Source organism: Perca fluviatilis, chromosome 4 (genome assembly GCF_010015445.1).
Source record: "Perca fluviatilis chromosome 4, GENO_Pfluv_1.0, whole genome shotgun sequence".
Lineage (NCBI taxonomy): Eukaryota > Metazoa > Chordata > Actinopteri > Perciformes > Percidae > Perca > Perca fluviatilis.
The window spans coordinates 22,240,268-22,252,694 of record NC_053115.1 but is presented as its reverse complement, the minus strand read 5'-3'; the positions used below and the strand labels follow the sequence as shown (position 1 = coordinate 22,252,694).

At 41.1% G+C, this 12,427-nt stretch overlaps 1 protein-coding gene across 2 annotated transcripts in view; it reads right to left on the bottom strand.

Annotated features, from left to right (window-relative positions):
- Nucleotides 1-13: 13 nt before the first annotated feature.
- LOC120557368 (mitogen-activated protein kinase kinase kinase 12-like) overlaps nucleotides 14-12,427 on the bottom strand; it is a 31,384-nt gene continuing 18,970 nt past the window's right edge. For both annotated transcript variants that reach the window (XM_039797631.1, XM_039797630.1), the window contains exons 6-14: nucleotides 10,515-10,673; nucleotides 10,180-10,288; nucleotides 7,797-7,906; nucleotides 7,506-7,622; nucleotides 5,098-5,235; nucleotides 3,909-4,620; nucleotides 3,190-3,257; nucleotides 2,455-2,755; nucleotides 14-2,300 (exon numbers count right to left, since the gene is read on the bottom strand). In XM_039797631.1, the coding sequence (XP_039653565.1) occupies nucleotides 2,214-2,300; nucleotides 2,455-2,755; nucleotides 3,190-3,257; nucleotides 3,909-4,620; nucleotides 5,098-5,235; nucleotides 7,506-7,622; nucleotides 7,797-7,906; nucleotides 10,180-10,288; nucleotides 10,515-10,673 (1,801 nt within the window). In that variant the 3' untranslated portion in view covers nucleotides 14-2,213. The remainder of the gene's footprint in view (nucleotides 2,301-2,454; nucleotides 2,756-3,189; nucleotides 3,258-3,908; nucleotides 4,621-5,097; nucleotides 5,236-7,505; nucleotides 7,623-7,796; nucleotides 7,907-10,179; nucleotides 10,289-10,514; nucleotides 10,674-12,427) is intronic.

Sequence of the window (12,427 nt, the reverse complement as noted above, 5' to 3'; positions counted from 1 at the left end):
GTAAACACACAAGTTGAGATTTTACAGATTTTATTTTAAATTTTCTTAAATATATTTATTGTACAGTTACAACAATATAAAAAGCAAATGTTTCGGTTCATACAGGGTTGTTTCAATCTGCATCATGGGAAACACAAGAACCTCCCCAATTGAGACACTAGAGGGCAGTAGTTTTGCTTTTTGGCAACATTTTATCCTGCAGGAGGATTTCTAGCTTTAATTATTGGGGGCACAATCTGTTTAAAATGCTCTACAAATCGCAAGTTTAAAATGTAACACCAGATAAAAAAAACAAGCTGCCATTTCTAGCTTATTGAGTGGGACCTGATCAGTCATACATTAATGGAACAGGAGTGCTGTTGTACAGTCAGATTGATCCACATGCATGTAAGAAGGCTTGTCAAGGGACACAAGTACATCAAAACCAGAGTTTTATGTATCATGCTGCCTGTTATAAAGAAACCCTTGCACATCAGTGAAAAAAGTAGTCTGTTGGCCAAAATTTCAACTGTTGAGTGACCTTTCCGTACACCGATGAACCATATTATGGGCTTGTAAAGTGTCTCTCAATTAATATGCTGGGGTAGGAGGCAGTAAGTAAAAATGGCCAAATTATGAGCTCTAATTTCTATGTGCACATTGATTTTATGAGTGGACAAAAACGAGCTGAATATTGTCCACGCATTATTGAGTAAGCTAGAAGGTCATTTCTGACATCTGCCACAGGTAAGCCTTTGCTTGCTTTGTGATTTACTTACTAAAACAATATAATCAAAAGGATCTTTGACTAAATGAGCCACATTGCTAAGTTTACTAAAATTATGAAAAATTCTAATCATCTCTCTCGTGTGCTGGTACACTGCAAACACTGTGGCCACAAGTAATTCCATAATTATTCTGAGATCTATTTTGGTGTTTGTGTCCCTGTCATCCATATGCCTTCAGTTATTAAATGTGCAGTCTCTTTTGTTGCATTTGTTTCTGTATGGATGGTTCTAATATTTCATTTTGACCAGAGTCACAAACAGTGACCAATAGGCTATCCATACTTTATCACAAGCATGCTTTTATGATTCTATATACACCCCAAGATGTTCAGAAGGGGGTTTTCAAACTGGTATTGCATTTTAATACAGTAAACACTGCAATACTACTAATAAAAAGCCCATCTGCCCTGAATGAACTCAGCTGTGGTTCTTTTGACCTGTGACATGACAGGACATACTGTACCAGAGCAGACATATTGCTTGTTCTTTGTTCACTTGTCCCTCTTGTCTGTGTTTTGATGCTTAGACATTAACAGCAGCTACAATACATTCTACTACCATAAGCCTTTTGAGGTTCAAATAGAGTAGTGCCACCTAATTAGAAACATCAGCACCTTTAAATTATACAGTCTCACATTTTAAAAATTTGTTCATTTTACATCATCACATATTTACATAGATATTAAACACAGGAGTAGAAAATGGAAACAAAATCCATGACACAAATATAAATAAAATATGTAAACAACACAAATGAAAAATGTAAACGTTTTTTTTTAACTGTAAAAGAGCAATAAATTAGTCAGTGCATAACGTTTTGAGAGTAAATGCAATATAACCTGATGATCGCAAGGAAATCGGTACATTTCATAAATTAAGTGCAAGTAGCAACATGAGTGGCTGCCCCATTGATGTTGACAATACAAACATTAAAATATAATTGCGCCCTGATAGGATCTTATGATCATGTTCTCATATGACATGATGTGAAATAACATGACACATTTTTTTGACGGAGATAAAAATACAAATCAACATGGAAGATGAAAAGAGACATTAATAGACAGTCGTGTGGATGGCTTCTTTGACTGAGGCCTCTGTTGTTGAGGTGTTTTTGCAAAGCTGATCTTGGGCCAGTTGCTTTGGTGGCTGATGCTCTGTCTGCTCAGCTGTGCCCCAATTCAGTCTCACATCACTGTGAGGCATTTTATCTCAAATGAAATGGTTGATTTTCTGGGTTTTTTCCCCCCCAGGATATCAGGTTTTTGAAAACACTCACCAAGGGTTTGTTTTGTGTTCCTGCTTGTGATGATGAAGATACGCCTTCATTTCCTGCCTTTTCAATGTCCCTGCTCGTGACTCTGTGTAGTCGAAGGTCTGTTAGAGTTAAAGAGGCATTCACAGACCAGATCTGCAGGAGTTTGAGTGGGTTGATGTGTCAGATTTTCACCAGTTGGCTGGAGGTTGGCTGGGTTCCGCACTGCCTGAATGGTCCAGCTCTGCACTGTCACAGTCCGAGTCATCATACAGGCCCTGGTGTGAAGGAAAAACATGAATAATCAGAGCTAGAGCAGCAACAGACTCTTTGATGTTGACTACAAATGCAGTTTCTGACCTATTGTCTGCCTCTATACTGTTAATCAATCTATTTCATGCATTCTACCTTCATTCACTCTCTGCAGCCTACCTCAAAATTGTGATCATTACTAGCAAGCTGTGTCTTGACTTGGCGAAGAATAGCTTCCTTCTCAGACAGCCCGTCAGAGCCCAGCTGGGTTGGCTCGGACGGGTCAGCGGGAATCTCAGAGCCCTGAGACAGCAGATCGTCGCTCTTGTCGTCCAGACGCTCGTCAGTGTTGGTGCTGACCACGTCCGGTGTGCCGCTGTGGGAGTGGTCGGTAGTGTTTCCCTCCTCGCCGTCCGAGACCGACAAGTTCTCTGAGCTGAAGTTGGACAGGGACTGGCACTTGCTCATGCTAACGGGACGCCTGAGTGGGAATACAATAAGAAATAATACGTATACAGGAAGTAATTAACAGTAATTAAGTGAAATGGTAGGTGAAAAAAACGGGTTGAGAGATAACACAGACCTACAGGCATATTCAAACCCAAAATGTTAAAAATGTAAAGCTAATGCCTAAGTTTGTGTCTCTTCTGCCACATTTGGCATTGAATTGTGAATATAAGGATTACACCTAATTGTTTATTGCTAATATAATTATAATAATTGCTTGCTCACATTCTATGTGTTAAAGGCGCTGCAAACCCACACAGGTGATGTCATTTTTTCTGGCTTTCAAATGTAATTTGGGATTTGTGTTAGAAAGGTGAACATGTAAACTGTTTTGAATGAATGCACAGATGGAATCGTGAATATGGTAGGTCTTCAATAATTATATTTAATGTGTTTAGCAACTCTTACCGTCTCCTTGGCAACTCTACTTCACTGTCCACTTCTCCTTCTTCTTCCTCTGACGACACTCCACGTCTCTGCGGAGAAAATTAACACTATGTCTGAAACCCCAGCGGCATTTCCATGTTTCAATGTACACCAACTGTACATGGTGTCACTTTCAGAAAACCAAAGTGACTGACTTTTTTTTTTTTTTTATCTTTAATGTCTTTTGCTACTTATACATATTCATATCTAACTTGTGAAACATACAAATACCCTCAGCTAACACATATTAAACAGGAAGTTGAAGTTGCAACTACCACTACTGACAAATACACAGATGGCAGTAATTAACTACTTAAATTTTGTCTTTCCAACGCACTCTGTCTTTTTTGTGTGTGTTTTTTGTGTGTGTTATCCTTATTTGTAGCATGGCATCTATGAAAAAAAGAGGATTGTACCTGATGGAGTGATGGTGATTATATTAGATAGATTAGAGACCAACATATTTTGCCTATCTAAACATTATCAGTGTCAATTAATGACAGCAAATCAATTCAATCATTATAGCATCGCAGCATTTTTCTCTTGTTTGACACCTCTACAGATGCTGATTTGCTCTTTGACACTGCTCTTTAAACTTTGCTCCCTTATAAGGCAGAAGTCAAAATAATTTAGTGAAACTGGGCCATGATTAGACAATGTATGTCTGACTGCCTCCTTAGACAATGCTGTTAAAGTCTCACCTGACTGCGTGTGACTGCTGCCCTGTAGAGCAGTGCTGCAGGAGTGAGACGCTGACTTCTAGGTGAACGCGTGATCACCGTCCCGTCTTCCTTCTCTTCACCCTCGTGGGAAACACGGGGGTTCCCGAGTACAGACGCCCTCCCTGCAGCTGCTCCCCTGCCGCACGGTGAGTCGGGGCTACTGGAGAACGGGATAGAAGCTGCATCCTCACTGGGCGTGTTGCTGCGTGGAGGTGTTTCTACCAGGTCATCAGTCCCTAAACCCACATCCGGCCCCTCCTCAGGCCCTCCAGTCCTTCTGCTTTCCCCCAGTCCGGCTGAGGCGCTCTGGCTGCCCGCTCTGTCCAGCCCCGGCCCGACCTGCCCCTTCCTCCGGCCTTCAGCCTCCAAGGTGGTTGAAATGAGATCCGGACTTGAGGAGTACATCTTCTTGAGCAGCAGATCGTGCTGCAGGCCCCTGAGGGCTGCACTGGGGTCCATATGCTGCTTGCTGCTGGGTACAGACGAGGTGGCGTTGACCATGGCTAATGAAGAGGAGAGAGTGGCTTTCAACTGAGCCAAGTCCCCACTGCTGCCTTTACCAGCCTTCCTGTAGCGGGGTTTTCCTCGCCGTGAGCGGCCAGGGGAGGTAGAGCCCTTGTTGGGGATTGTGACCTGGGTCATGGAAGAGTCCAGTTTGGGGAGGATGACCTCTGACTTTAGTAAGTCTGGCCTGGAAAGGACACGGACATAATTCATATAAAACAGGGGAAAAGAATAAACATTTAAATGCATTAATTGCTAGATAGATTCTAGTTTATCTTGCACATTTTTCAATACGCCTGGTGATAGCTTATTTCTTTGTTATTGTCAACAAATTCCTTAAATGAATACTTTCCAACTCCTCTACCTTGCACTCGGCACCAAGCCCATTAGTTCCTACTGAAGATGTAAGTCTTTAAAAAAGAGTCATAAATATATAAATTCAGTTAAAAAAAAAAAAAAAAAAAAAAAAAAAAAAAAAAAAAAAAAATATTTTTTTTTAAAAAATATTTATAAAAAAAATATTTTTAAAAAATTTTTTTTTTAAAATAAGAAAATATCACCAGACTTTAACATAACTTTGGGGTTCACATAATACTGAAGAGCAACTTGATCAAGCCATCACATATAAATGCTGCCGATTTAAAATAACTCCTCGCTGTCTCACCTCTTGCTGTGTGAAGGCAGCTTCTGAGGTACGTTGCGTTTCTTCATGAGTTTCTCCATCGAGTTGGAGGAGGCCGACTGTCTGGAGCTTTGGTGCTTGAAGCAGCCCGGGTACTTTTTGTCCAGTGAATGCTCCCTCCTGATGTTTAAACACAAAGCCAATACTCGTTTAATGGATGTCAACGGATACTTAACATGGCATAAGAGAGCACTTTGTTACATGCAAAGGCCCTGTGTGACTGGATGTAATGGCCCTTCACTTCACATTACGGATAACCTTTTCCATGCTCTTTCATTACAAAAACATTGCTTAATCAATGTTGATGGATAAAGTTCTTAGTACAAAATATTTGAATAATTACAACCCTAGTTTTCCTATTGTTACAGTGCGATACATTTAGAAAATGACTATAGTATACAGCCTTAGGTCTACTTGACTTTTCACTCACAATCCCAACCTGACAGAACTCTGGACAGAAAATGTCCAGATGTGCAAAGCTGATGGAGACCTATCCACACAGTCTCAAGGCTGTTATTGCTGCCAAAGGGGCATCTACTAAACATTGTCTTATGCAAACAAGTATTTTGTTTTTAATTAATTTAGAGAACTTTGTAGATACCTGTATTTACTTTGACATTAAAGGGTCTTTTTCCTAATCAGCACCAAAAGCCACCTTACTTTTAGGCCATCGGCAGCCAAAAAGCAAAAACAGCTGAAGCAGAGGTTAATGGATGGATGGGTGCACCTCTCACACCCATCTCCCTTTCTGAGCATGAGGTCAGGAGGGCTTTAAAGCATGTAAACACCAAAAAAGCACCTGGCGGTATCAGTCGGCAGGTCCTCAAACTGTATGCTGACCAACTAGCGCCGGTATTCACAATGATATTCAAACTATCACTGCCTCAGTCTGTCACACCCACATCTTTCAAGAAGTCCACCATCATTCCTGTGCCCAAGAAAACAAGACCAGCCTGCCTGACTACCGCCCAGTGGCACTCACCTCTGTAGTGATGAAATGCTTTGAACTACTGGTCAAGGATTACATATGCTCCCAGTCTCGCATTGCCAGACCTTCCTCCACAGTGCTGCGGAGGAGGGTCTGGGTAGTCCACACAAAATTCCGGGATGGGAGAAAAACATGCTCTGGTTTATTGGCATTTCTTCAAACCAATCACAATCATCTTGGGCGGAGCTAAGCGCCCGGATGGAGCAACGGTGCCTCTGCAAAATAGCCTTGGGAACTTGTTTTGGTGGAACGTGTACGTTATAAAAACTTGTTTTAGTCTTGTAACAGAAAACTCAGATTCAACAGATAGTCTATCTAGTTGACTCGATTTACCCTGCAGAGATTTGAGGAGCAGTTAACAATAGTCCTCATAAATCGACCGGAGTTTAGAATGCCAACACAAAGAAAGAGGAAGCCGACGGACGACAGAGGAAGCCGACGAAACGGCGTTTATAGACAATTTTTCTCCTCACTACCCAGTAATAGACCCTTTACAGATTGCCTATCGTCCAAAATGATCAATGGAAAATGCCATAGCACACATCCTCCACACCACCCTATCTCACCTGGAAAGGTTTGCTGACCACACAGCTGTAGTGTGCCTGATCACAGATATCAATAAAAAGGCCTACCTGAAAGAAGTAGAGGACCTGACCTGCTGATGTCAGGACAATAACCTACTCATGAATGTCAGTAAGATTAAAGAGATTATAGGGGACTTTGTGAAGAAGCAAGGAAGGAACTACACCCCTCTTAATATCAACTTGGTGGAGAGGTTGGACAGCTTCAAGTAGCTTGGTGTCCACATCACCGAGGATCTGACCTGAGCGCTGCATACTGACTCAGTGGTGAGAAAGGCAGAGACAAAATAATTTCTACTCCTGCATCACGAGAGCATCCTGACAAGGAACATCACTTCCTGGAGCCGGAACGGCACCAAACAGGACCGCACAGCCCTGCTGAAAATGGATTGTTCGGCTGAACATACAATAGGCGGTGCCCTACCCTGCCTAAAGGATATTTACATCAGGTGCTGCAAGACAAAGGCTAGGAGAATCATTAAAGACCCAAACCACCTGGGTAACAGCCTTCATTTTCTCACTGTTGAGGTCGAGAAGAAGGTCCCGGACACACCAGGCCAGCACTAAGAGGCACAGGAATCTACCCTCAAGCCAATAGGATCCTAAACGAGGACACTGCCTAGACTGCCTGCCCCCGCTCCCCCCATTACACATTTATTTAATATTATCACGGTTTTAATGCATAAACTAAAGGATTGACATGATTACATTTTACTGAAATTGTATTTTTATATGATTTCACATGACAAATAAATAAATGAATTGATTGATTGATTTTAAATACATTTTCTTTGATTCAATGTTGTAAAATGTTGTCATACTTGTGAAGCTCTTTCTCTTTGATCTCCAGCTGCAGCATGATGGCGTTAAGCTCCATGTAGAGATTGTTGGCTCTCTCCAGTTTCCTCTCGTAGTGCTCCCGGATGTCCAGCGCATGTCTGTGTGTAGAGGAAAATGGGGAGAACGACTTACATTACAATACATGTATGTACTACTAACATAATTGCATTGGTGTCTTAATATTTAGCTTATATATATATCCACATTTTATATCTCCACGTCTGTATTTGTAGATGCTCTTTGTGTGCACATGTTACAATGTTTTTGCTAACCTGAGTTCTTCTCTGCGACGTTTGATCAGCTCCTCATCCAGCCTGTGAAGACATGTCCCCTCAGACTTGATCTTCTCAAAGTGGTGCCTCACCTCGTCCCTCCACTCCGCCTGGTGAAACACATAAAACACATTCATCAGAGCAGGTATTAATGACTTACAGTAACTGAATATTTCACCATTATACATGCACAAGCAGTAGGCAATTTGAGGGGGGATGCCATCCCCCTTGTTAGCAAAATACATGCCCCTTGTTAACCTGCAATCCCCCCTCTCCATCCCCTAGTAGCAGAGAGAGTGCAGGGGCAGAGTTGTTGTTTAGTGGAATATGTTAGTCGATATTAGTAGACTCATTGATGCTTTATCTGACTGTAGTTTGTGCAAGTTAGAATCTGTTGACCAGACCATGGCTCTGATGTATCAGTAGCCTGTGTATTGATATACCCATGACGCTGTCCATGGTGCTGAAGTAGCAGATGGATTTGTAATTGGATTCAAAATTATTAATTAAAATTAAAATTAAAAAATATAAAACGAAAAACGTTCCTGTTAAAATTAACGAATTGCTTACTTGGTACAAATATAAGAAATGTCTCTATACTGACATCCAAAAGAGTATCTGTGGTTATGAGGGTTCAGATGATTTGAAACTACAGCTGATGTCTTCTCCATCTTTTAATATTACTACGATCACCACTAATATGATCAATGTTTCTACTCCCAATGCTGTAATTACTCCCTCTTTAGCTGCCTATGGAGATACAGCAGTAGAACAATACTTTCCATCTTAGCACCTGTTTTGTGTTTTATTATGATGACTTGTACACTTGGAAAATGCAGTCATTCCTGTGTTTTCCATTGGGATAATAAAGTATGACTCAACTTCATTTGACTATGAATATTAACAACAACTGATATCAACGTTGAGAATAAACTTCATTGCACCTTGATCTTGTAAAAAAAAGCTCTTAATTTGCAGAGTGACTGAGGGTTCATGTGTATCATTGAAACAAAACCCATTAAGCTGTCAGATGATAATCAATACACAGGGAGCGAAACTGAACATGAACTGACATGACATGAGAAAAAAAAAAAGATGCAGCGTGGGCATTTTTTTTGTACACAGTGGAGCGTGACAGCTGTTATCTGATACCTGTCATATCAAAAGACAAAGGAAGTCTGATATATGAGTGTGTGCATATACATGCATGTGTGTGTGTGTGTGTGTGTGTGTGTGTGTGTGTGTGTGTGTGTGTGTGTGTGTGTGTATGTCTGTCTGTGCATGAGTGATGCTCTTCTTATTAAGCTAATGGACTCTTGTGCATACTCTTCTATGTCTCCAGTCCCCTCTCTCTCCTCTCTCTTTGCTCTCTACGCCCAACCATTAAAGCAATCAATACACTCCAGCAGCAAATACTTCTTTCTAACGTCACAAGAAAAATCCATTATGGGGCAGAGAGGAGAGAAACTGGGGAGGGTTGCAGCGGGGAGGGGGGAACAGGGAACAGGAAGAAATAAAGGATCAAGGATAAGTGGAGAGAGTGCAAGAGGTTTGTATTTTTTGCATCATGAGATATCAAAGAAGGAGGAGGCAGTGGGTTGCTGCGAAGAGAAAATTAAATCTTGTTCATTTTGTGTGTTTGTGTGTACAAGTGTGTCTAACAATTATACATGCTTGAGTTATAAATGGATCGGTGGTTCTGCATGGCTGAGTAAAGACATATCTTCCACACAATTATAATTTCCTCCTGTCCTTCATCTGTTTGGATTTTCAGTGGTCTAACATATTTGTCATTGCCCCCCCCCATCCATCATCCATCACAGACACACCCTCCTTCTCCATCACACAGACCTTCACTATAATATGATTGGAGGTTGAGAAAGGTCTCTCTCATGTGACAAGGAACAAAAACCAAGAAACCAACAATCATATCTTGTGATTGAAAGGACAGTTATTATTAGTGGGCTCCCGAGGGGCCTGGGCCCCCAGTGCAGCTGCACTGCTGGTAGTTACTGCAGCCGACTGGAAACAAATGGCAGTGGGTTGACAACAAAAGGACTTTTAGAGATAGTGGCTGCTGTTGACAGGAGGTCTTCTATTAAGAGACATACAGAGCTCATGTGTACCTCGTCCGATGTCTATTTATTTATATTTATTTGACAAGGGAGACTGTGACTTGGGGAATGATGATTCTTAATTCTATTTTATACATATAATTATACATACAGTGTACTAAACAAGATTTAACTTGATTCCACTTTGTCTACTTTCTCTGTATTGATAAAATATATATATTTTTTAAATGTCATTAAATTAAATTGTACTCGTGTTTGGATATCAAAATAGCTTCTGAGTTCTGTTGGCAGAGATAAAGGAAGTTTACCTGAGACTGAAAGTATGTTTCTTGTGCAGTCGACAGGATATCTGCAGAGGCGATGTCCAGATGCAGGAGAATCTGTCGGAAGGAAGGCCTGTTTCTTGGCTTGCAGTTCCTGTGGACAATTTAAACAAATGTTTTGTCAGAAATGGAAGAAAAGTGACCTTTCCCATCTTAGTGTAAGTTAACTCTGTGTAAAATGAATTTTTATGTCTCAGCCTTCTTAAAGCTTCTAACTTAATTATATTCTCTTACTGCTAATGCTTCAACTTTCTTTTTCCCTATCATTCTTCTTCCCTCCATCTCTCTCTCTCTGACTCCTCCTGCTCCCAACCACTCACCAGCATTGCCTCAGGAGCAGTTTGAAGCTGTCTGGGCAGCTATCAGGTACAGGCAGATGTAGACTGTTGTTGCCCACTCCCCAGATGATAGCGGAGGAGTCCACGTCCTTATAGGGCACCTCTCCTGTCAGCATCTCCCACAGCACGACACCGAATGACCTGCAGAGAGATGTGGAAAATTTACTTTCAGACACATTGATAAAGATGTGAAGTGAACTGATAAAAGGAAGCGTGACTGAAATATCACACTTTTAATTTTGCGTAAATAAATCTTGAGATTTAAAGGTCCAATATGTAATATATTTACTGTAATAAATCCAAAAATGACCCCAATGCGTGATCAGATATTAAGGAAATAAAGAAAAGAAAAGTTGAAATACTCTTTTCTGACAACAATTCAAATGGCAGTATTTTCTCCTTTTGAAATTTCCGTTCTGTGACGGAATTTCTGTTTTGCCCAGTTTGACAGCCAGGCCAGGTTGCCAAATATATCTGTAAAAACGTAAACCCAGCAGCAAACAAACGAACAGGATCAACAGAGATAGATTCTACCCAACCTAAAAAAAAACGGGTATGTTTCTAACCGTTGCGTGACCAGAGACGTAACAAACCCCTGTATTATGTAATATTGGAGATGTATTTGAAAGATGGAGACAGCTTAGAGCCCCAAAGGATGACCAGTTGGCTAATTTCCTCCTGAACAGGTGAGCATTAGCTTCAGGGTAATTTATTACAGCTACAAACATTTTATGTAATTTCAACATTTGTGTACTCACATTGAATTAGCTAGAGTATCCAAGTTGGTTACTCGCAAAAACAATTGAGACACAGCCAGTAAAGTGATCCCGACTGGTCCTGGCTAACGCCGCCATGCTAGCTAACCCTGTTAACTGCTAACGTTACCGGAGGACCAGGCAAGCGGGTCACGGCTGTTTACAACGCGAAGCCTGTTCAGCGTCCGTAGCCAACAACGGTGAGTTATTTTAAGCCAAGAGAGGGGGCTGTGAATCGGGAGGGTCGTGAGTTTGCAGTGTGCTTAGCGATTGTTGCCGTAATTCTAAGCCAATAAAGTGTGTTCAGTTGGGTGAAGAGGACGGCAAGGTAGTGTTATTTTTAGCGGTTCCTACCGTAATTCTAAGTCTGTCAGTTAGGTACAGAGCTCCGCGTGAGCACGGGCTTTTATGATAATATAGCCGCTAACGTTAGCTACTCTGCTGTGCTGTGAAGTAATGTCTGGCTATGTGAGACATATGTGAGACAAGCGTCTAGCAACATTGTTGTGGATTGTCGAGTCTGGGGAGGAGGAGGCGGGGGAGACGACTCTCTCCAGTAGTTTGAATTTGTACTGCAGTAACTATTTTAAACTGTCAGTATTACATATTGCACCTTTAAAGTACAACTGTTACATCTGATGGATACTTAAAAGCCTTTGATGCTAATGCCTTGTGGGCAGTCTCTGGTAGCCTATTATCAATGTTTAAACAGTTTGTTACGATGAAACGCTTTGTCACTGCTAACCTTTTTTCAATCATTGGAATCATATCAATGGTATACTTGTAATAACCATAATAGCGTTCAGTATATTGCTAATTTCCAGTAATTGCTTTGTACATAAGTGTGTTTTAGTGATAATCATGGTGTCAGGTCCATTTATAAATACATCTAAGCTCCAAAAAAAAAATACAGTAATTGGTGACAAATCTGATTTCCCATCTTTTGCCAAAAACAAGACGATTTCACTACTAGTGTTTCATTGATGAGCTCCATTTCTGCCTCTGTTTGGAGGGGGAGCATGAAAGCAGGTCCATGGGGAATGTAACTAAGGGAAGTCTGTTGTTGGTGACTCTCGGTGTTGCCATGGTGACCATTTACAGTATCCAAGGTGCCAATAGCATCGCACGCAGGAGGTGTGT